At 47.6% G+C, this 25,407-nt stretch overlaps 1 protein-coding gene across 5 annotated transcripts in view; it reads left to right on the plus strand.

Annotated features, from left to right (window-relative positions):
• Positions 1–25,407, plus strand: part of PDE9A (phosphodiesterase 9A) — a 96,605-nt gene that overhangs the window by 40,785 nt on the left and 30,413 nt on the right. For 4 of the 5 annotated variants that reach the window (XR_010943869.1, XR_010943870.1, XM_067739574.1 and 1 more), the window contains exons 4-5: positions 2,663–2,706; positions 24,626–24,680. Coding sequence is in view for 2 of the 5 variants with exons in the window: in XM_067739574.1 (XP_067595675.1) it covers positions 2,663–2,706; positions 24,626–24,680 (99 nt within the window). In the remaining 3 variants the exon portion in view is untranslated. Of the gene's footprint in view, positions 1–2,662; positions 2,707–24,625; positions 24,681–24,795; positions 25,053–25,407 lie in introns of those variants that run through there. The other variant, XR_010943871.1, reaches the window with a different exon arrangement.

The following is a 25,407-nucleotide window of genomic DNA, read 5'->3' on the forward strand; positions in this document are numbered from 1 at the left end:
CTCTGTGCCGTCACTGTCACCTCCCGGCCAGCGTGGGCTTGTGGGGAGCAGGGGAAGACAGTCCTTGTGGCTGCAGGGGAGGGAGAGAGAAGAAAAAGAGGGGAAGGGATGGCCCCTTCCTGCGCCCCTCGGGCCCGGGATCCCGTCTCTCCACCCACTGCCCCAGCATCAGTGCTGCTCATGGGGCTGAGGGAGGAGGAGAGAGGAGAGGTGACGCCCACCTCGCCTTGGCTCTCTGCGCCCCTCAGCCCATCGCCGCAGCCCTGGCCCCCCCCGGAAACGCCAACACGTGCTCTGCATGCGCCCCTGGTTCAAAGTCAGCCCCACACACGCGGTGGGCTTCAGGGAGGGTCCCCCCTTCGCTGAGCGGAGGCTCCTGGAAACCTGCAAGCTGGCGAGGCTGACGGCTGCTGGGAGGCCCGGGGAGGGTGGACCCGCCCTGCTCGCCATCAGTGAGGACAGAGGCAGCTGTGTCCCCTTGGCCAAGCCCCGCCCCAGCCGGTGTCTCACCTGCTCTGCAGCTGGAGCCACACCTCAAGCCGCGTGGACTCTGAACAGGCTGTTCTGTGATCTCCCAGGACCCAAACACCATCACCACGAAGCCTCTGTAGGGAATGTTCCCCAAGTCCCAAATAACCAACTTCCGGGGGCCTTTGGAAGAGGACCTTTCCCCAAGCAAGGGGCACGCTCCTGCGGGGGAGATGGGTGGGGTGACTTGCCCCTCACGGGCTCCACCAGGAGGAAACCCTTGCGGGGAGGCGGGACTTGAGACCACCGTGGGCTTGTCCGTCCATCACCTATTAGTGCCACGCAGTTGTTATTTTTATACCTTATTGGCATTTTAAATGTAAACCATCTTCCGTGTGCCCTATAACTGTTAAACCACAGGTGGGATGCCCAGTTAGCCCCTGTCAAGAGTCTGGTGTTTGGTGTAACTCCTTCCAGAGTCTCTGTGCTTTCTTTCTTCATCGCTGAGCCGATTCTCCGTCTGTGGCCCTGTAACTTGCCGTGTCTCCCTAACGAGATGTTGTAGGCAGCCCTCCACGTCAGTACTTGCTCGCTCATCTCCATCTTTTTGACACTGAATGACACGCCACCGTTCAGCTAATGTGTCACGCAGCCCCGGCAGAGAGGGGCCCGCATATTTCTTAGCCATTCAGATGGCAGCATTCACGTCCTTTCAACGTGTACTTGACCGTGGAACGTAGGATCTGTGAGGGCAGAGCGTTCTTGCCTGATTCACTCTTTTTTCCTTTTTTTTAATTTATTTTTTTATTTTTGGGTGCATTGGGTCTTTTTTGCAGTGCACAGGCTTCTCACTGCGGTGGCTTCTCTTGTTGTGGAGCACGGGCTCTAGGCGCGCAGGCTTCAGTAGTTGTGGCACACGGGCTCAGTAGTTGTGGCTCGCAGGCTCAATAGTTGTGGCGCTCGGGCTTAGTTGCTCCACAGCATGTGGGATCTTCCCGGGCCGGGGCTCAAACCCGTGCATTGGCAGGCGGACTCTTAACCACTGCGCCACCAGGGAAGCCCTGATTCACTCTTATATCACCAGAACCCAACCACAGTGAGCACTGAGTGTAAAACATGTTGAATGAATGAATGAGTGACATGTGAAGGTATCCCTGTGTAAGATAGCCAAAAGAGTTAATACTTCCGTTCCTAGGTTCACGTGCTGAGACAAAGGATTTTACATTTGAATCAGTGCTGCTAGGTTGCTTTCCCATAGGTGATGGCGATCCGTACTCCCACTAGCAATACCTGTGAGACCCTGAGTCCCTGTGCCTCATAGCATTCATGTTCCCAGGTTCTAAATTTGGGTAAAAAAATAGCCTCTTTCTCTTCCCTGGTGGCGCAGTGGTTGAGAGTCCGCCTGCCGATGCAGGGGACGTGGGTTCGTGCCCCGGTCTGGGAGGATCCCACATGCCGCGGAGCGGCTGGGCCCGCGAGCCATGGCCGCTGAGCCTGCGCGTCCGGAGCCTGTGCTCCGCAACGGGAGAGGCCACAACAGTGAGAGGCCCGCGTACCGCAAAAAAAAAAAAAAAAAAAAATAGCCTCTTTCTTCAGGTCCCTCTTTTTATTTTTATTAACTGTTATCGATGATTGCCTGTTCCTATTCTTTGCCTATTTTCCATTGACTTGTCTCCCCCCGACCTTTGCCAGAGGTCCTTGTATGTCAGGGACAGTGACCCTTACTCTGCCTTTCCTATCACCAGTATCCTCTCCCCACCCCCTGTGGGTCTCATGATTACCGGTGGTGACATCACCGAGGTGCCAGTGCATTTTCGACTGAGTTATTGACACCATCCTCTCTTGTGCACTTGGGGGATGCAGTCTCCAGGAGCTCAAAGCAAAAGAGGGAGAGCCTCCCGCATCAGTCAGGTGTCAGGACAGACCAGGACAGTTCTGTGCCATCCCAGCTGCATTCAACATGTTTATTTTATTAACCAAATATGAACATTATAGAGGAGGGCCGTTGTTTAAATGATATATTTAAAGTATTTAGAATTCTTCTGAATGAGAAAACTCAGACCTGCCAAAGAAATTCATTTTAAAAAGACCTAATTCACTGAATTCTAATTCAGCCCGAGTGCTTCTCTCTCGAACCAGATGTACATGAACATCTTGACAGCGTCTTACAGTGGAACTGCCTTCTCTCTTGCAGGACTCCCTACAAAGTGAGACCTGTGGCCATCAAGCAGCTCTCTGGTAAGGCCTTGCTATCATTTTTTAAATTAAAAGAAAACAAAAAGCTCCAGGCTGCACCTGTGATTGAATATGTATGAGTTAGGCATTGAATATGAAGCCCAGTACTGTTACAGAATGTAAAGCCACGTACTGCTGCAGAGACAGCCATACTCTGCCCTCCACAAACCCCCAGGGTGCCCAGTCCCACCCCCTCCCACCCGGTCCTGACGACTTAGCAGACACTGGGTGACACCCCACTCTTGTCTCCCTGGGCCCAGTGTCTGTCCTGACCATTCAGACTGTGAGGCAAAAGGCCAGCCCCCAGGATGCCTCATACAGTCAGTGGTGGTGTTTTCTTAAAATCCCATTTCCTTTTGAATCTTTGATCGCTCTTATTTATGTATGATGTATGCCTAATAAAATGCTCCCATTTAAGTGTATATTTTGATAAACCTTGAAAGTTCTATACATCCTTGTTAACTACCACCAAAACCAAGACTGGGAACATTTACATCACCTAAAAATGTTCTCTTGTGTTCTCTCCCGCTTAACCCCTGTCCCTCCACTCCCGACCTCTGTCAGCCACCAGCCGCTCTTTGACACCATAGATTAGATTTGCCTTTTGAGAGTTCCATAGAAAATGAAATCACGTAACATGTGTCCTCTTTTTTTGCCTCGACCGAACGTTTTTGAGGCTCGTCCACGTGTTGTGTGTATCAGTGATTCTTTCCTTTTTATTGGTGAGTCACGTTCCGGGTATGGCTGGACCACAGTTGTTTTATCCATTCACCTGTTGAAGGACATCTGGGTTATTTCCGGTTGGGGACTTTTATGAATAAAGCAGCTGTGAGCATCCCAGTACAAGCATTTACAGGGACGTGTATTTTTATTTCCCTTGGGGTCAATGGGATTGAATGGGATTGGTGGATCGCATGGTTAAGTGTATATTTCACTTTATAAAAGGTACTGCCAGGTAGTTTCCCTGCACATCGTGCACCCCCACCCGTAATGTACAAGAGTTCCCGTTGCTTCGCAGTCTCAGCAGCACTTGATATTGTCAGTCCTTTCTGTGTTAATCAGTTCTATTGGGTGTGGAGTGGTACTGCATCTGGTTTTAATTTGGTTTCCCTAGTGATTAATGATGGTGAGTATCTTTAAAGCATTTACTGGCCATTCTTAAATCTTCTCTTATGAAGTATTTGTTCAAATCTTTTCTGATTTGTTGGTCGTGGTGGTGGTGGGTAGTTTTCCCTCTCACTCTTGAATTGAAAGCATTCCTGGTATATTTGGGATACACACCTTTTGTCAGGTAGATATTATAAATATCTTCTCCTGGTCTGCAACCTGCTTCTTCTTTTTCTTATGAGTGTCTTTCAATAACCAGAATTAAATTTTGATTAGGCCCAATTTACCAGTTGTTCTTCTATGGTTTGTACTTTTTGTGGCCAAAGAAATCTTATTTTATCCCATAGTTGTGAAGTTTTCTCCTCTGTTTTCTTCTACAAGTTTTATAGTTTTAGCTTTTGCATTTAGGTCAGTGGTCCATTTTGAGTAAATTTTTGTGTATGGTCTGAGGCAAAAGTTGAGGTTTATTTTTCTTTTTAAAATTTAATATTAATTTTAATTTTTTCAAAATTGATGTCTACAGAATAGAATTTTGATGCCACCCATACTGCGCTGGATGGTGTGTGAGTGAGGCCCTGATGTTTCTGTGTCTCAGGGTCTCATCTTTCAAGTGACAACATTTACATAGGAGCACTGGTTGCTTTAAATATTTTTATGCCTGAGTAGCTCTTTATGAAAACTCTTAATTCAGTTCTTTTGATAGTAGATGTTAGAATAAAATCTGAGTTCTAACATTTTTTCGTATGAAAATAACTTTTTAAAAAATAAATTTATTTATTTATTTTTGACTGTGTTGGGTCTTTGTTGCTGCGCACGGGCTTTCTCTAGTTGCGGTGAGCGGGGGCTACTCTTCGTTGCGGTGCGCGGGCTTCTCATTGCGGTGGCTTCTCTTGTCGTGGAGCACGAGCTCTAGGCACGTGGGCTTCAGTAGCTGTGGCACACAGGCTCAGTAGTTGTGGCTCACGGGCTCTGTAGTTGTGGCGCACGGGCTTAGTTGCTCCGTGGCATGTGGGATCTTCCCGGACCAGGGCTTGAACCCGCGTCCCCTGCATCGGCAGGCGGACTCTCAACCACTGCGCCACCAGGGAAGCCCCTTAATTCCATTTTTTTCCTCCACTCTTGATTTATGAAGTGTACTTCTTTGTCTTATCTCTTTGTGGCTGCTCTTGGTGTTCCAGTACGTGCCAGTGACTCATCACAGTCTGCCTTTCAGTTCCATTTCCCCACTTCACAATGATGTAAGACTCTCAGAATAGCGTGATTCCATTTCTCCTGCCTCATTCTTTGTGCTTTATGCCACACATTTTACTCCTGCGTATGTTATAGACCCCGTGATACACTGTTATCATCTTTGCTGTCGACACTTATGTTTTTTTCTTCGTGTCTCTGGATATTCACGTTTGCCCTTTGTTATGTTGTGGACCATCTGGATTTTGTTTTCTTCCATTAAAGAGCATAGGCTCTGTCCTGGCAGACAGTTAAGCTACTTACAAATCAGTTTGATGCCTTTGAGACCTGTCTTTTAGCTTTGCTAGGACGGTTCTAGAGAACCCCTACTCCAGGGAGAGTTCCGTCCTGCAGCTGAGGCGCCATCCCTGTGGGGTCTCCACTGACGCCCTGGTGACCACCAAGCATTCCTGACTCCAGCTCTTCGGAGCTCAGACATTTGGAAATGAGGTTTGAGGTTGCTGGGGGCAGGTCATGTGGGACCTTGAAGGTCCATGAGGAGCTGGTGCCTTGATTCCCATGGGGAAGGGCAGGGGAGGTGGTGAGGAGTGATCAGATCCTGGCGTGTTCTGAAGGAAGAACCAGGCTTATTTCCTGACTGAGTGGAAGTGAGATATAGAAGAAAGAGCAGTTGGAGAAGCCTCGGGGGTCCAGCCTGAGCCACAGAAAGGGTGGAGCAGCAGCCCTGTGAGGGTGTGAGCTGAGGGTGACGTGGGCTCAGGGCGGCGGGGGCGGGGGGCGTGGTTTGCCTGTTGGACGTCAATATCGAGTAGACGGGTCTAGGGGAGCCGTCACACCTGAGCTGGGGATGTGACAACGTGACACTGGGCTGTCGGTGTGGGTGGTGTTTGCAGCCATGGGCCTGATGAGCTCCCCAGCCAGGGAGGGACCGAGGACGGAGCCCTAAGACGCCACACTGGGGGACAGCATTCCCTGCGACGGCCGCTGACGACTTGACACCATCCAGAAGAGGGTCCCTTTGAAGAACAAAGGGGAAGAAAACAAGCGGAGCAGGTGGACGGGACAGGGATGAGCCTCCGGAGAGGAAGACGGGGGCGCGTGGCAGCGTGATCAGATGTCTGCACAGTCCTCGCTAGAGGAAGAAGAAAGAGGATTTTGTGTGACCCTCTGCCCTCTGGGAATTGCTCGTAGGAGTCTTTAACTCTTTGAGCTTCTCTCTCTGGAAATAGCCTTCCGTCTCGCATCCATCAACACCTGGCCTGGCTTCCTGGAGCCTCTCGGCCTTCACCCCCGCTCAGTAACCGGTCCTGGCCATGCAGCCCTGAGTCAGGGCCTGTAAGCAGCCCCTGCAGTCACCAGGCCACATTCACGATGGCAGGAAAAACAACCTCACGAGAGGACTCAGGAACCTTGTGTCCAGACTTACATGCAGCTGCCGGGGCCCGTGGGCCTGGCCTCTCCTGGGGGCCCCGCCGTCTTTGCTGATCCTCTGAGCCACACGTGTCAATAAACGCCCCTAGCGGTGCTGGTGGGGCCGGGCAGCGCAGAAATGCCCCAGTCTTCCTGTTTTGCTGTTTAAATATGAGGAAACAGTGAAGAGAAGAGTGTTGTGGAAAACATGACTTTTCACAGAAGAGAAGGGCGGGCCAGCCCTGGCCCAGCACCACGTGTATAAGAAGGCCAGCCGCCGCCCAGCTGCAGGCGCAAATGCGAAATGTACACCGAGTCTGGAAGGCCCGGCATGGAGAAAAGGGGGTGAGATAGCTCGCGGGTAGCGCTCGTATTTCATGTTTTCTTACTGAGATGCAACTCACACAGCGGAAACCCCCCATTTTAAAGGCACAGATTCAGTAGTTTGTAGTGTACGCACCTCGCTGTGTAGCCATCACCACTCTCTAATGCCAGAAGGTTTCCACACCCCCAGAGGAAGCCCCGTAGCTGCCGGCACCTGCTCCCATCCCCTCACCCTGCCCCCTGGCAACCACTTGTCTGCCTTCCGTCCCCGTGGATAGGCCTGTCGTGGACGTGTCGGGTAACAGAGTACGCGGCCCTTTGTGCCTGGCTTCGTTCGCTTGGCCTGATGTAGGCAGGGTTCCTCTGTGTTGTAGCGAAGGTCAGCGCTCGTCCTGTTGGGTGGAAGAGCCACGTGGTGTTTTTCCACTCATCAGCTCGTGGGCAGTTTGGGTGTTTCCACTTTTTGGCTAATGTAAATGGTGCAGTAGTGAACGGGTGTGGGCAAGTTTTCCTAGGAATGATACATGTTGAAATGAGATATTTTTGAGGTAAGTTGGGTTAGATAAAATATTTCAGTTAAAAAAACAAGAGCCCAGCTACCTTGGAGGAAGGGCCTAAGAAAAGAGCACATGCAGACTAAGGGCTTCCGCCTCTGAGTCCCCTGCCTGTGGACTCCCTCTGCACGGGAAGCTCTGAGGGCTGACGCCCCGAGAATGGTCCTCCTGCCAGAGAGGGAGCCGCGGGCAAGTGTTTGGCTTCCTTGCCCCTGGGTGGAGCGGTGGGGACAGTTTACGCATCGAATATGCAGTTGCCCAAAGGGACCCCAGAACGATCAGCCCAGATGCCCCTGCTCATCGGCTCACAGTTCCCTGCTTTTCCTCCACTCCCCACGCCCCCCAGCCTTCCTGGGACCACCTCCACGTGCCCTGCTGGCGCCTGATTCCTTGTCTCCGGGTCGGCTTTGGAAGATCCAAACCTAAGAAGCAGGGACCGTCTAGCTGCCATCGTTCAGGTGTCAGTTGGGTGAAGTGGTCTCAGGAAAGCGACTGACCACGCTGCACCGCAGTTACCCTGCAAAGTAGGAATTAGGATACACGCCCGCATGGTTCTTACGAGGATAAATGAAGTAATTCATACAAAATGCTTAGCACAGTGCGTGCCACTTGGGGAGCGCTCGCTAAATGGTGCTATCATTTAAAATGCCCTAGAGGACACGTTTGCACGGCTGAAGCTGTGCCTGTCTGGAATTGCTGAATTTTCGTGGAGCCAGGACTGCTTCCTAAGGTCTGAAACATGGAGGGCTGGCTCCCGTCTTCACTTGCCAGTGAAGTTAATGCTTGACATTTGAGCACAGGCATGGTGCTTCGGAGAAATAATAATGCTTCTTCATAATATTTTCTATTTTTAGCGCAGTTTCACTGCCCACAGCTTGGTCATCGTAGCCTTAGTCATCTTTACTTGTATTCTTTTGAAAACAAAAAGGGTTCAGTGTATAAAACGAAAGCTCCTATTCTCCCGTGAGGTCTCTTAGGGGCTTAGCACACTTCTGCTTTCTTTAGCTTTAGGGAATCGCGTGTTCACCTGCTCCTTGGGGTGGTTTAGGCGACAGCGGGAACACTGAGCCCATCACTGTCAGGAAGGCGGGTGGCAAACGGTAATACCGGACACAGAGTCGGCATGTGATGACTACAGAATCTGGTCCAGTCGGCCCTTGGTGTCCGCGGTCCCACATCCACAGATGCGGAGGGCCGACTAAGGGTACCAAAATCATCAGCAGATTTTGCTGTCCTCGGGGGCAGGGGTCTTGGAACCAATCCCCTGCAGATACCGAGGACTGACCGTACCTCTGGGAAGCAAAACTTCAAACAGGAAGCAAACGCTCTCCGCCGCTAGGCACCTGCAAAAGCCAGGCACACACATATCCGTGTCCCCTCTAACTGTGCGGTGAGATGCACAGACACAAAGGGTACCATCTGATGAACTTCCATAAAAGAGCACACGCGTGTAGCCACCACACCAGTCAAGACAAAGAGCGCTTCCATCGCCCCAGAAAAATTCCCTTGTGCTTGTCTTCAAATCTGTTCCCACGCACCGTGAGAAACCACCGCTTCTTTTGCCACAGGCAGATTGCTTTTTCCTGATCTTAAATTTCATGAGAATGGAAACACACAGAGTGAGCTCTTCTGTGTCTGCATTCTCTCGCTCAGGATCATGTTTTCAAGATTCATGCGTGTCGTTTATTTACTTTGTATCGCTGAGTAGTAGTCTATTTCATGAGCGCTCCACCCCTGGTCATTAAGTCTCCTGCGGATGGACGTTTCCAGTTTGGGGTTAAGCTACGGCAAGCATTGTGCACGTCTTATTATGGACATATTTGTCAGTTATCTTGGGTAATACCCAGGAGTGATGTTGCTGGTTCGTATGCCCAGCTGTCTTCCCAGGCGGCTGTACCATTTATGTTCCCACCAGTAATGTATGAGTGATCCCGTTGTCACAGCCAACCCAACACTAGGCATTCTCAATGTTTTTAATTTTAGGCACTCAAGTCGGTGTAGAATCATATTTCACTATGGTTTAAATTTACATTTCTCGGATGACTTAATAATTGTTGAGCGTGGTTTCCTGTGCTTATTAGGTACTTGAATATCTTACCTCGTGAAGTGTCTGTTCCAAGTATTTTTGTGCAGTTTTTAGACTGTTGTATTAGTGTTTATCGCTGGTTTATAAGAAACCATATATTCTGGATATAATCCATTTGTGAGATGTATATATAGCAAGTATCTTTTCCCAGTTTGTGACTTACCTTTTTCGTTTTCTTAAAGAGGTCGTTTGATGAGCAGAAGTTTTTAACTTGATGCAGTTAATTGAACAGGTTTTCTTTTATGTGTAGTACTTTCTGTGTCTTCTTTAAGAATCCTTTCTCTACCGCAAGGTCATGAAGATACATTTTCAGGAAATTTAGGGTTATAGCTGTTATATTTCAATCTGTGATCCATTTCAAATTAATCTTGTGTATGGTGTGAGGTAGGAGCTGTGGTCTCTTTTTTTTTCCGTGCATGTACCCAGTTGTCACAGTATCCCTTGTTAAAAGAGTTTCCTTTTCCATTGAACCACTTTGGCATGTTTATTGAAAATTAATTGACTCTATATGTGTGAGTCCCTTTCTGGACTCTCTGTTCTGTTTCATGGATCTGTTTGTCTGTCCTGACACCAAGACCACACTGGCTTAATTGCTAGAGCTTGGAATCCGGTAATCTTCCACGTTTGTACTTCTTTTTCGGTTGTTTTGGTTCTATGGGTCCTTTTCTTTTCCCTACAAATGTTAGAATAAAGAATCAACGTGTTAATTTCTTTCAAAAAGGCTTCTCTACTTGAACTGGGATTGCATTCAGTATATAGATTAATTTGGGAATAATAAAATCTAAACAATATTGAGTCTTCCAAAGGGTATACAGGACCTCTACCCTGATGTAGGATGTAGTCCCTTTTTATATATTGCTAGATTTTATTTTTTAATAATATGTTAAGGAGTTTTGTGTCCATGCTCATGTAGGATGTTGGCTTATAACTTTTTTCTTGTAATGTCTTTGTCATGCTTTGACTGTGGGGTTATGGTGGCCTTATAAAACATATTGGGGCATTTACTTTCTTCTCTGTTTTCTGAAAGATTTTGTGTAATTTTGGTGTTATTTCTTCCTACATTCATTTACATGTAATGTATTTCTTGATATGCTTGAGGTTAGATCTACCATGTTGCCATTTGTTTTTTTTTTTTATTGATCTTGGGTTCGGTTTCCTGGTTCCTCCTCTTCTCCCTTCTCTTGGGTTCATTGGATAAACTTTTGTATTCTATTTTATTTCTTCTGTTGACTCTTTTTTTTGTTAATGGAAGAAATGAGCTCTTTTTTTAAAGTCTTTATTGAATTTGTTATAATATTGCTCCTGCTTTATGTTCTGGTTTTTTGGCCATGAGGCATGCGGGATCTTAGTTTCCCGACCAGGGATCAAACCCATACACGGTGCGCTGGAAGGCGGAGTCTCAACCCCTGGGCCACCAGGGAAGTCCCTCTTCTGTTGACTCTTTACCTCTGCTTTTTGCATTATTTTTAGTTGGTTGTTATATTTCACCGTGCATCCTTCACCTTTTTTTTTTAATTGCAGGCTTTATTTGTTGGAGATCAATAAAAACACAAAATTGAGTGAAAAGTACAGAGTTCCCACACATTCCCTCCTCATACACTCACTCAGTCTCTCCCACCATCTGCATCCCGCCTCAGAGCTTTACATTTGTCCCAGTCAGCCTACACTGACACGTCATTGTCATCCAAAGTCCATAGTTTACATCAGGGTTCACTCTTCGTGTTATACAGTCTGTGGGTTTTCGGATGCATAAAGACCTGCATCCACCACTGCAGGGTCATACAGAGCAGTTTCTCTGCCCTAAAAATCCTCTGTGCTCCACCTGTCCATCCATCCCTCCCCCTAGACCCCTGGCAACCACGGATCTTTTTACTGTCTCCATAGGGGTGCCTTTTCCAGAATGTCCGTAGCTGGAATCATACAGTCTTCAGCCTTTTCAGACTGGCTTCCTTCACTAGGTACTATACATTTCAGGTTCCTCTGTGCCTTTTCATAGCTTCATAGCTCATTTCTTCTTAGGGCTGATTTGTTCCTTCCCCTATTGAAGGAAGTCTTGGAGTGCTTCAAAGTTTTGGCAGTTATGAACAGAGCTGCTATAAACATTTGTGGGAAAGTTATGTGTGGACATAACTTTTCAGCTCCTTTGGGTAACTGCCCAGGAGTGCAGTTGCTGAATCATACATTTAATTTTGTAAGAAACCACCAAACTGGGACTTCCCTGGTGGTCCAGTGGTAAAGAAGCCGCCTTCCAATGCAGGGGACACGGGTTCGATCCCTGATCGGGGAACTAAGATCCCACATGCCACGGGGCAACTAAGCCCACACGCCACAACTACTGAGCTCACGCACCTCAGCTAGAGAGCCTGTGTGCTGCCAACTACAGAGCCCACGCGCTCTGGAGCCCCCATGCCACAACTAGAGAAGAGAAAACCCACACACCACAACTAGAGAGAAGCCCATGCGCCGCAACGAAAGATCGTTCGTGCCGCAACTAAGACCCAATGCAACCTAAATAAATAAATATTTTTTAAAATGTTTTAAAAAGAATCAAGAAACCACCGAAATACCTTCCAAACTGGCTGCCCCATTCTGCATCCCCACCAGCAGTGATGAGAGTTCCTGTTGCTCCACAGCCTCGCCAGCATTTGGTGATGTCAGTGTTTTGGATTTTTGCCATTCTAACAGGTGTGAAGTGGTATCTCATTATGGTTTCAATTTGCAGTCCGCTAACGTTATTCAGCATCTTTTCATGTTTATTTGACATCTGTGTATCTTTCTTTTTCTCAAAGTGTCTTTTCAGATCTTTGCCCATTTTTAAATCATCCTTAACTTTTTAGCCTAGTTAAAATTAATATTGTGCCACTTCACATAAAAAGTAAGGACTTTGCAGCAGTAAAATTCCTCCCCACAACCTTTGAGCTATTGCTGCAATACACTTACTTTATTTATTTATTTATTTATTTTTGCGGTACGCGGGCCTCTCACTGTTGTGGCCTCTCCCGTTGCGGAGCACAGGCTCCGGACGCGCAGGCTCAGCGGCCATGGCTCACGGGCCCAGCCGCTCCGCGGCAGGTGGGGTCTTCCCGGACCGGGGCACAAACCCACGTCCCCTGCATCGGCAGGCGGACTCTCAACCACTGCACCACCAGGGAAGCCCTGCAATACACTTTACATCTATGCTTCACACTGAATGTTTGCGTCCCCCCCAAAAAAATTCACACGCTGAGATCCTAACCGCCAATGTGATGGCATTGGGGGGTGGGGCCTTTGCATGGTGAGTAGGTCATGAGAGCAGATCCCTCATGAATGGGATTAGGGCCCTAATAAAAGAGACCCCAGAGAGCTCCCTCGCTCCTTCTGCCCTGTGAAGACACTGAAAAGCTGGCCATCTATGTACCAGGCAGTGGCTTTCACCAGCCCCCGACCCTGCTGGCGCTCTGGTCTTGGACGTCCAGCCTCCAGAATTGTGAGAAGGAAATTTCTGTTGTTCACAGGCCACCGAGTCTCTGTGGTCTCTTAGAGCAGGCGGAGCAGCTAAGGTCACCTACACCCAGTATAAACTCCACAATACAGTATTAAAATTTTTACTTTAAACAGTCAGCTGTCTTTTGAAGAAATAATGAAAAGAAACTTAAAGATAACTTTTTTGTAGTTACCTACCTATTTGCCATCTCTGGTGCTTTTTTTTTTCCCGTGGATTCCAACTCCTGAGTGGTGTTACAGCCCTTCAGCCTGAAAATTTTCTTTTTTCTCTCAGCATCTCTTGACGCGCAGAACAGCTAGTGACTAATTCCCTCAGCTGTTGCTTCTCTGAACATGTCTCCGTTTGCCCTCGTTTGGAAACATATTTCAAGGTGTAGAATGCTGCATTCAGAGCTTTGTTTTTGTTTTTTAAAAGAGGTCTAAAGATGTCCTTTTTTTTTTTTCTTTTTTCCTGGCTTCCATTGTTTCTGCTGAGAAGTCAGCTTTTATGTTTCTGCAGATGAATCATTTCATTATGAATCATATCATCCCTTTTTCCCCTCTGGATGCTTTCAAGGTGTTTTTCCTTTGTATCTGGGCTTCAGCACTTTGACCATGTCGTGCCCTGGTTTTCTTTCTGTTTATCCTGTTGGTTGGTGTCCTTTGTTGAGCTTTCATCAAATCTGTAAAATTTTCCACTATTATTTCACTACGTGTATTTTATGCACCGTTCTCACGCCTTTCCTTCTGAGACTAATTACATGCATGTTAGAAAGTTTGCTCTTATCCCTCGTGTGACGGGCTCTGTTATTTTTTTAAGATTTTTTTCTTTTTGCTCTTCAGATTGGAGAATTCCTAATGATCTGCCCTCAATTCCCCTGACTCTGCTGCTCACTCCAAACTGCTCTAAACCCATCTGTGAATTTTTTGTTTCAGATACACTTTTAAATTCAACAGTTTCATTCTGTTCTTATTCATGGATTCCTCTTTTAAGATCCCCTGTCTGTTTACTACTTACTAACATCTTTTTTCTTTAGTTTTTGGATGTACTTACATTTGCCACATAAAAGGCATTTATAGGGACATGCTCATTTCAACTTCTGTGTCGTCTGGGGTTTTTGTTTTTAGTTTATCTTGTGCAGCCTCTGCAATTGTGCACCATTAACGTCCACAGATGGTTCTCAGAAAGGGTTCAGTCTCTTAATAGAGCTTTACAGGAGCCCTCCTTCGATCATCTTACTGGATCGGAGTTGATCCTGACAGAATTCTCCCTGACGCCGGTCTTCTGGGGTCATGTGACACACCGTCAAAGCCCAGACGCAGTGAACCGGGCTTGACTCCCTTTGGTTTCACCGTAATTAAACGTTCCCACAGAGTGTCCCCTCACTGAGACATTCAAGGTTATCACATAATGGACAAAGTCCCTCCAGCTTGTACAGTCAATCAGGGGCTGGATCTCAGATTCAGATTCCTCCGAGGGCATCCTCAAGAGAATGTCACACCCGTGGCCTCCTCCCTGAAAAGTCCACCCCCCGACCACACCATGGAGGAGGGATGGCTCTCAGGGAGGAGGCCAGTGTGCAGAACATCTCTGCCCCCTGGGCTCCGTGCGACACTGCCCATCTTTGCAGTCCTACGTGGGGACATGCCTGGTGGGGGGCGGGGCAAGGTGGGCTTGGCTGGGTCGTGCCATGACTTTCTCTCCGCAGCCACTTCAAGCTCTTAGGAGGCTTTACATGATCAACGTGGGCAAACCACTCAGGACAGTGTCTGGAACCTAGAAAGTGCTCCGTGAAGATTGTTTTGGTTGTTGCAATCCATAGAACAATAAAGAAAACTTGCATTGCTAGCTGTCCCAGAAGCTTCTCCCTCCGAGGCATTTTTCTCAAAACTACGCGGAAAGGAGGGCATAGGGAGGAATTGTATCCAACACCTGAGATCAGACTCAACTACGCACAGTACAAATCCCAGCTCCAAAAGCGAAAGGGGAAAAGAAAACAACCCAGTCCCTGCCGCGGAGGTCCGGCGAGTCTGCAGTGATCCTGCGAGGACTCGGCCGAGACGGTTACGGGACATTCTCCAAATGTCGGATGTGGTCGCCAGCGCCCTTTGGTCCACTTTGCTTTCTTTGCCACATCTGAGTGGCTAACAGGAGGCGAAAGCATCTAGTCAAAGTCACACCGTGGGTCACCTGGGACGGCCCTTTGGCCGCTGATAAACAAGGGTGATTTCTCGACAGGACAGACCGTGGAAAGGGCACCTGTTGCTTTAAGGAGCGAGGCCAGGTCACTGCTCATCATATCATTTTCTTGTGCTCCTGGGTTGTAAAGGAAGCGTCCTCCTTCTGCACGTCTACTTTATGACATCCATAAACAGTGAATTGCCGATGACTGTGCCCAGGGCTAGAACATCCTCTCTGGCTGGAGGGGCCCGGAGAGCCAAAGTGGGGCAGAGGTGAATTGCCCCACTTCTTTCCTGGAGAGGGGCAGTGCCACCTCCCAGAAGGAGGGGCAGGAGGGGACCGAGAGGGAGTCCCCTCTAGGCCCTTCCTACACACAGCCCTGGAAATAAACGCACCCCGAATCTTCAGGGCCTTGGGGTGTCTCTTTGGGCCAAGTAATGGGGGTGATTTTCCCTAATGCAAAGCAAAACACCCCTTTCTGAAGGGATATCCATTTAAAAAAAAAAAAAAAAGCTTTGGGCTTCCCTGGTGGCGCAGTGGTTGGGAGTCCGCCAGCCGGTGCGGGGGGCGCGGGCTCGTGCCCCGGTCCGGGAGGATCCCGCGTGCCGCGGAGCGGCTGGGCCCGTGAGCCATGGCCACTGGGCATGCGCGTCCGGAGCCTGTGCTCCGCAACTGGAGAGGCCCCCAACAGTGAGAGGCCCGCGTACCGCAAAAAAAAAAAAAAAAAAAAAGCTTTGGGAGGGTGTCTGTTAAGTATGTATTTTTTGAACGATGCTCGGGGCTTCAGGTGAGGTAGATAAGGTCGGACAGCTCACACATCATACTAACAGCACGGAGACACAATAGCAATATTGTGCAACAGTTGCAGACGTATCAGGAGAGATTGGGACCCACCGTGGACTCCAGGCGGTCCACCCATCGCACCACTGGGGCCGGTGTCCCCATGCAGGGTGTCCCCTCCCTGCATGCACAGGTGCGGAGCCAGCATATTACCAGGGCTGCGTTTGCTTCCATTTGCAGCGGGGGAGGAAGGTATGCGCGCCGGCCAGCTCAGGGGAGCAGAGGATGGAGGAATGGCCATGGCTGTCATTGTCTCGTCCAGCACGGGGTGGGATGAGAGGTGCCCGTCACCTGGCTGGCCTGTCCAATCAGGGCGTCACCTTCAAGGTGACCTTCAGGAATGAGGGGGCCAGGCTGTCCTGTCGATCAGTTAAACCAGATCTTTATGTCCTTCTGTGCTGCAGAGACTCAGGATTTGTCTGAAACAAGTAAACAGTTCCTGGAAGGGCTGGGAGAGGTGGAGGCGGGTTCCTCGAAGCGTCTGCAGCAGGCCAGCGTGGAGTCGGGCAGCCGCCGGCATCGGGGAAGGGCAGGGCGGGGCTGAGGGGGTGCGTGCTGTCCTGCCAGCCCACGGGCGGCATCCTGCCTACAAACCCCAGTAGGCGGCTCTGCACCCGTCTGCGCAGGGTGGGCTGCTCCGGACCCCTCGGTTCTGTTCCAGCGGAAGCTCCTGGGGCCACCCTTGTGCAGATTCACGGCCAGAATCTGGGCCGATCTAGCAGCATCCTTAAAACAGGACTCGGATTCTGCCAGGCTCCAAGATTGTCCTGGAACTAAATTAAACGCTTCTGTGATGTGTGGGAGACCCTGCCAGCCCCAGCATTTACCCGTCGGGGCCCATCACCTGAGAGGCCAGCCAGATAAGGCCCCCGGAATATCTAGGCTAGGCCCATCCAGGTGGAAGCAGGGAAAAGCAGCCCAGACCTGAAGAGGCTGATGAGAAGCCTACGGAGACCTCTGTGCTTACGACGGACCATTTGGCCTTTATTAAATCTTTTGCTTTTGTGAAAGCTGTGGGTGCCTAGGAGTAAATCACGGCGAGCTTGGAGCGGTGTCCCGGATGTTCGCTAGCGCGTGCTAGGTTCAGGGACACTTCTGATGGTACGTCAGCTGTTCTCGTGGAGCGGAGTTTTCTCTGGAGAGCACGTGAGTCACCCATGACTCGGCTGGCTCCCCCTCAGCCTCCATCCTGTGGACCAGCAACCATTCTGCTCTGACTCCCATTCTTTTAGTCGTACTTCCTGTCTCCCAATTTTCTCAAAAACTTCGAGATCCAGAGAGACCCCAAAGACCCAATCACGTCCAACCCTGAATTGCCAGCATCCCTGGCTGTGGCTGGTTACTCTTAAAGCTATTTTAAAATTTGCAAAGCAAAAACACTTGAATATGCTTCGATTTTTTTAATTCGATATATGCCACGTAGCATCTAGGAAATAGATGGGTTTCCCACATGCTGTCAGACTTTTCTGATAGGGTGTGGTTTGGCCACCAAGGTTGGGCATGACTAATGTTTGCGACTGAAAACTGCTTCTTGCCCCCAGGTGCAGGGGTTTAGGGCTATCTGAGGCTTCTAGGGGAATGAAGAGCACCTTCGGGACAGTGCAGGAAAGATGTGACTGCTTCTCAGCCTGGACCTGGTTCCCCCCAGAGCTCTGCCTGTCACCCCAGGGACAATGCACGCACCGGGGAAGACACTCAAAGCAAGAGAAGGTGTCAGAGGCCTGTGGCTGCCAGCGACCCTCAGTGATGTAATGACAACTGCTGTGGCTGTTGGCAACCCTTAGTGATATAATAACACCTGTGTCTGTTGGTGACTTAGTGATGTCATAACAACACCTGTGGCTGTCAGGGACCCTTAGTGATGTAATAACAACACCTGTGGATGTCAGGGACCCCTAGTGATGTAATAACAACACCTGTGTCTGTTGGTGACCCGTAGTGATGTCATAACAACATCTGTGGATGTCAGGGACCCTTAGTGATGTCATAACAACACCTGTGGGTGTCAGGGACCCTTAGTGATGTCATAACAACACCTGTGGGTGTCAGGGCCCCTTAGTGATGTAATAACACTTTTAACGTAGTAGCAACAGCCAACAGCCAACATCGGAGCGCTCGCCACGGGCTAGGCGCTGCCCTGAGTACTTTACACACATTAAGTCAATTAATTTTAAATTCGGAACTCCCCTGGGAGGAAACAGTGGCCCGCGACAGGAATGCCAGCGCTCTGGGGTGCAGGGGGTGGGGGGTGGCGGGAGGCACCTACTTCCTGATCAGGCTCTGTTTATGGTTGTGTGGGTGTGGTTGGCCTTTCGCATAGAGGCATTTTTTCGCTCTTTTCCCCTTGCAAAAGAATGCAGATTGCGCAGTATCTGAAGAGGCAGCTCAGGGTGAAATTACATGCATGGCAGTGGCGCCCTGAGGCTTTCCTGCCGCCAGCCCACCTCTGTGCCGATGCCCTTTCGGAGGACATCGGATTTGTTGCCACGGGTGGCACATGGGCTGAGGTGTAGCTATTACGTGGACCGGAATACGAGTGTCCACACCTTGGACTGAGCTGGGAGCAGGAAGGTATGGGATGAAGTGGCGAGAAGCGTTATTACTGCTGGGGCAGTAATAAATTTTGGCATCAAAATGCTATAATGCTCAAAGAAGCCCACCTCAAAAGCCCAAGGGAAAATTCCCCCTTAACTTTTTCTTTCCATTCTATCTATTAAATTTTTTATTAAACCGTTTGAAATGATTATAGAGTCACATACAGTTGTAAGAAAAAAGGCAGAGAGACCCAGGCACCCTTTACCTTTTTTCCCCCAGTGGTAACATCTTTCAAACTGTAGTAAGATATCACCCCTGGGCTGTTGACACTGATGCAGTCCAGATACAGAGCATTCCATCCCCCCAATGCACGAGCCCTCCTTTTATAGCCTCCCCCAGATCCCTCCCTTCTATTCCCCACCCCTCCCTAACCCCTGGCACTCGCTAATCTGTTCTCCATCTTTATATACTTCTGTCATTTCAAGAACGTTCTATAAATGCCTTCATCCAGTGGGTGAGTTTGGGGATTGACTTTATTCACTCAGCATAATTCTCTGGAAATGCGTCCAGGTGGTTACGTGTATCACAAGTTCAATCCTTTTTATTACTGGGTAATATTTCATGGTGTGGCCGGAATACAGTCTGTTTATCCATTCACCTACTGAAGGGCATCTGGGCTGTTTCTGGTTTGGAGCAATTAAAAATAAAAGCCGCTCTGAACATCATGTACCAGCTTTTGTGTGAACATAACTTGTCATTCTCTGCCCCAGAGGGCAATTGCTAGGTCAGACATACAGTACTTACATGTTTAGTTTTTTTAAGGAATTGCCAAACCATTTTCCAGAGGAGCTGTACCGTGTTACATTCCCACCAGCGATGTGTGAGTAATCCAGTTTCTCCACATCTTTTCCAGCATTTGGGGTTGTCACTTTTTTTTTATTTTAGCTTTTTTGATAAGTGTGCAGTGGTGTCTCAGTGTGGTTCTAATTTGCATTTCCCAGTGACTCATGTAGCTCAGTAACTTGTCATGTGCTTGTCATCCATCTATATACTCTCTCAGTAAGATGTCTGCTCGTGTGTTCTGCCCATTTCCAAACTGGGCTGTTCTGTTTTTCACTGTCGAGTTTTGACAGTTCTTTTCATCGTCTATATTCAAGTCTTTGTCAGATACGTGGTTTGCAAATAGCTTTTTCCCAGACTATAGCTTTTCATCCTCTTAACAGGATTTTTCTCAGAGGAAAAGTTTTACTTTTGATGAAGCCCAGTTCATCAATTTTCCCTTTTATGGACTGTGTTTTTGGTGTGAAATCTGAGAACTCTCTGCCTAGCCCAAGAACCTGAACATTTTCCCCTATTTTTTTTCCTAAAAGTTTTATAGTTTTCTATTTTACATCCAGGGTCCACTTTGCATTAAGTTTTATATAAACAGTGAGGTTTAATTCGAGGCTTATTTTTGTGCCTGTGAAAGTTCAATTGCTCCAGCCCCATTCATTGGAAAAACAGTCTTTCCACCATTGAATTGCTTTTGCTCATTGGTCAAGCATCAGTTGAGCGTGTTTGTGTGGGTATCATTCTGGGTCCTCTGTTCTGTTATCTGTGTCTAACATTCCACGAATGTCACAGTCTTGATTATTAGCTATGTAATGGGTCTTAAAGTCAGATAGACTGATTTGTCCCATTTTATCTTCTTTTTCAAGATTGTTTTAGCTTTCCCGGTTCCTTTGCATTTTCATGGGAATGTTAGAATAATCTTGTCTGTTTCTACAAAAAATCTTGATGGGGTTTTGATAGGAATTGTGCTAAGTCTATATATTAATCTGGGGAGAAATGACATCTTTACTATGTTGAGTCTTTCAAACCATGAAAATGGTAGGTCTCACCATTTATATATCTTTTTTTCTTTCTTTCAGCACACAGCTTCTGCATATGTTTCGTTACATTTACACTTAAGTTGTTTGAGCTTTTCTAAGCGTTTGTAAATGGTGTTGTGATTTTAATCTCAGAGTCTCCATGGTCATCACTAGTATATAATCAATTTTGTATATTTATCTTGTATCCTGTGACTTGCTGAACTCACTTATCGGTTTTACTTTTATATCTTGCTGAATTCTATTGCTAATATTTTGTTAAGGGTTTTTGCTTCCACATCAATGAGGGATATTGATTTGTAGTTTTCTTTTCTTGTTGTCTTTGTTGAATGTAGTATCAGGTTAATACTAGCTTCATAAAATGAATCGGGAAGTGTACCCTCCTCTTCTGTTTCCTGGAAGAAATTGGTCAGAATTGTATTACTTCTTCTTTAAATGTTTGGTAGAATTCTCCAGTGAAACCATTTGCACCTGGAATTTCCGTGGGGGGAGTTTTTAAATTAGAAATTCAGTTTCCTTAATAGATGCAGACTGTTCAAATTGCCTAGTTCATATTGGATGAGTGTAGTCGTTCACACTTTTCTAGGAATTGGTCCATTTTCATCTAGGATGTCAAAGTTACGTGTTTAGAGTTGTTTGTAGTTGTTCCCTTGTTATCCTGTCGATGTCTGCAGGGTCTGTAGTGCTGTCCCCCTCTTCATTCCAAACACTGGTGATCTGTGTTTCTTAGTCTTGCTAGGGATTTGTCAGTTTATCGATATTTTTAAATAACCGGCCCTTTGTTTCATTGGTTTTCTGCTTGTTTTTCTGTTTCTATTTCATAGATTCCTGCTTTTTATTATCTCCTTCCTTCTGCTATTGCTTTAGGTTTATTTTGCTCTTCTTTTTTAGGTTCTTAGATTATTGTGTTGAGGGTTTTCCTCTCTGCTAATGCAAGCATGTAGTGCTATAAATATTCCTCTCAGCACTGCTTTAGTTGTGTCCCACAGCTAAATTTTGATGTGTTGTATTTTCATTTTCATTCAGTTCAATGTCTGTTTTTATGTCCCTTGAGACTTCCTCTTTGACCCATGTATTACTTAGAAGTGTGTTGCTTAGCTTCACAGTGTTTGGAGATTTTCCTGCTATCTTTCTGTTACTGATTTCTAGTTTGATTCTCTTAAAGGTCGGAGACCATACTCTATATGGTTGCAGTTCCTTTACGTTTGTTGCGGGTTTTTGTGTGTGTGTGTGGACAGCATAGGGTCTATTTTGGTATACGCTTTGTAGGCACCTGAAAAGAATATGTGTTCTGCAGTCGTTGACAGACTTTTTTTTTAAACATATTTTTATTTAAATTTATTTATTTTTGGCTGCATTGGGTCTTCGTTGCTGCTTGTGGGCTTTTCTCTAGTTGCAGCGAGCAGGCTTCTCATTACAGTGGCTTCTCTCGTTGTGGAGCACGGGCTCTAGGTGCATGGGCTTCAGTAGTTGCGGCACATGGGCTCAGTAGTTGTGGCGCACGGGCTTAGTTGCTCCGTGGCATGTGGGATCTTCCCGGACCAGGGCTCAAACCCGTGTCTCCTGCACTGGCAGGCGGATTCTTAACCACTGCACCACCAGGGAAGCCCCCATTGATAGACTTTTAAATATATCTCAAGACTTTGAGACAGATCACTAACTCTTGAAGGTTATGTGATACATTACCTTTTTAAATTTTTATTTATTTATATATTTTTTATTGGAGTATAGGTGCTTTACAATGCTGTTAGTTTCTGCTGTACAACGAAGTGAATCAGCTACATGTATACCTATATCCCCACGCTCTTGGACCTCTCTCCCCTCCTCCCCCCATCCCACCCATCTAGGTCATCACAGAGCACCAAGCTGAGCTTGCTGTGCTATACAGCAGGTTCCCACTGGCTATCTATTTTACACATGGTAGTGTATTTATATCAATCCTAATCTCCCAATTCATCCCACCCTTCCCTTCCCCCACCCGTGTCCACACATCCATTCTCTACATCTACGTCTCTATTCCTGCCCCATAAATAGGTTCATCTGTACCATTTTTCTAGATTCCACATATATGTGTTAATATACGATGTTTGTTTTTCTCTTCTGACTTATTTCATTCTGTATGACAGACTCTAGGTCCATCCACATCTCTACAAATGACCCAATTTCATTCCTTTTTATGGCCAGGTAATATTCCATTGTATATATGTACCACATCTTCTTCATCCATTCGTCTGTTGATGGGCATTTAGGTTGCTTCCATGACCTGGCTATTGTAAATAGTGCTGCAGTGAACATTGGGGTGCATGTGTCTTTTTGAATTATGGTTTTCTCAGGGTATATGCCCAGTAGTGGGATTGCTGGGTCATATGGTAGTTCTATTTTTAGTTTTTTAAGGAATCTCCATACTGTTCTCCATAGTGGCTGCATCAGTTTACATTCCCACCAACAGTGCAAGAGGGTTCCCTTTTCTCCACACCCTCTCCAGCATTTGCTGTTTGTAGATTTTCTGATGATGCCCATTCTAACCAGTGTGAGATGATACCTCATTGTAGTTTTGATTTGCATTTCTCTAATAATTAGTGGTGTTGAGCAACTTTTCCCATGCCTCTTGGCCATCTGTGTGTCTTTGCTGAAATGTCTTTTAGGTCTTCTGCCCATTTTTTGATTGGGTTGTTTGTTTTTTTGATATTGAGCTGCATGAGCTGTTTGTATATTTTGGAGATTAATCCTTTGTCAGTTGCTTCATTTGCAAATGTTTTCTCCCATTCTGAGGGTTATCTTTTCATCTTATTTATGGTTTGCTTTGCTGTGCAAAAGATTTCAGAAGAAGTGATCTAAGATCCTGCTGAGTTCACCGAGGACGAGGACGGCTGTGAAACCTTCTCTCTGGTGATTCTTATCAGTGGAGTCACCACCCTTCTTCCCTGATAGGTGTGGGCCTCTCTGAAGGATAGAACTTGGATCAGCTCAACATATGGCTCAATGAAGTTTCCTGGCTGACATTTTTACTCTTATATTTCCAAGAGATACAATGAGACGTTGTTTCCCTTCTTCTCATCAAGTTATAGAATGCTAAAGCCAGAGGAAACCTTGGGTCATCTGGTCCACCCTTTCATTTGGCAAGTGAAGGAATAAGGTCCAAGAGGTTAATTTAGATTAATTTTTTAAATACGTTTATGAAATTAACATATGTTTATTATAGAAATGTATTAGATATAGAGAAACAAAAATAAGGGAAAAAGTGTATATATAATCTTACAACCAAAAATAACTACAATTATTATTTTGGAATGTATCCTCCCAAGTTTTCAGAAGTGCTATCACACTGTACTACAATTTTTTTTTCTTTAACAATAGACATGAACATTTTCCAAGATGTTATTCCTAATAGCAGAATATGTTTCCACAGTACAGATATACCATCATTTATAAGCCATAAGTGATGTGCATTTGATGGGTATATAGGCCGTTACAGTTTTCACTGTGTTAAATAACATTGTGATGAACATCTTTCTCCTAGAAATGAAGACACTGGATCATTTTTAGCTTTTCAGCTCTGTTGCCAGATTGGATTATCAAGGTTTTTTGTTCGTCTGGACAGGCTTGGTTTAGTTTTGACTTGTGTTGGTTTTAGAGTCAATATAGAAGATGACATGAGCTCAGGAGGAGGCCTTGTTTAGGTCCCCAGCGTTTCAGGGCGTGAACTAAATGACCATCTGGATCCAGGAGGAGAACCCTCCCTTCCTCAGAGGGTGGAGTTGCTGGAACAGTGCCGTGCAGTCTACACCTTCCTATGAGGCATCCCGCCTTGGCCCGGTCCGGAAACAGGAAGACAGGCAGGTTATATTCAGCCTGGGACCTGAACCTTGTAAAACCAGCCACCCAGCCCGGTTTTATGTGCCCGGCAACAAAGGGACAACCTTGCTCACCCCGGCCTGCTTCCTCTCTCTGGGACCTGCCGTGAGAACACTGTTTTGCACTCAAAATATGCCTTGAACGCGCTTTGTCATAGTAATTGCCCCCATAAAGTGGACCAGGGCACCACGTGAAAATGGCCCGTATTTAAGGGCCCAGTCCTGCCTGCTTTTTACGGCTGGTGCGGACCGCGGGCGGGCCTCAGCCCCGGTCACTCTGCCCAGGCACCGCTGAGAGTACTGAGAGTCCAGGAGGGAAAGAGCGTCTGAAGGTGGACAGGAAATCCCGGGCCCAGGAGAGGCCCTGCTGCTGAGAGGCGGCCAGAGCATCCCTCCAGGTTCCCGGGTGGCTCCCGGGCACGGTGTTGGTGCCACTGCCCACGACGTGCGGGTTCAGCCCGTGGTCCGCACAGCGTGCCCTTTCCCATCAGTCTTTCTTTCTTCGTCTGCAGAGAAAGAAGAGTTGATCCAGAGCGTGCTGACCCAGGTGGCAGAGCAGTTCTCAAGGTACGGAATCTTCTGGATGCGTCATCTCCAGAGCTGGGCGCTTTTTCTCTTCATGGCTGGGTGGGCCACTTGCTCTGAGGCTGTCTCGGCCGGCAGGCTCTGATACATCGCCCCCAGAAGCTGCCTCCCCAGTGGAATCCTTTGGGGACTTGCGTACCTAAGCCAGCTTGGATGGGGTCCGGGAAACAGATGCCAGGTGCCACAGACCGTGTCAAGTGGGTGTTCTCAGAACGAGAGCCCGTGTTGCTGGTAATCTTCCCAGCTGGCTCTTCTGGGGCTAGGACTTCAACCTACAAGAGCTGACAGCGTTCACAGAGATCCTGTGCAGCTGTGCGGCTTCCTCTCCATTCTGAGTCATCCTGCCGGTTCTGGGTCAGTGCTTTCCATTTCTCAGTTACCTCGCTGTGGCATCTCACTGCCCCGAGGGTAGTTAAAATGGGGAAAGGCCGTAGGGTATTTTCTTAAAGCCCAGGAGTTGTTGAACTGAATGGGTTGGAGCCTCCCGGAGAAGGGCACCTCAGGTCCCCTGAGACGGTCTGTGCCCAGCAGGGCAGGGTGTGGGGCTGGACCATGCCCTCTGTGAGCAGAGGACACGGTCCTCCCCGGAGAGCATCTGCTCACTGCCCACGTATGGGGAAGTAAGCATACCTGCTCTACGTTCCCATCTTGGAAAATACACCTTTGAGATAATTCAAAGGGGTATCTTTTTCCTCCCTCCCCTCAGCAC

Source organism: Pseudorca crassidens, chromosome 5 (genome assembly GCF_039906515.1).
Source record: "Pseudorca crassidens isolate mPseCra1 chromosome 5, mPseCra1.hap1, whole genome shotgun sequence".
Taxonomy (NCBI): domain Eukaryota; kingdom Metazoa; phylum Chordata; class Mammalia; order Artiodactyla; family Delphinidae; genus Pseudorca; species Pseudorca crassidens.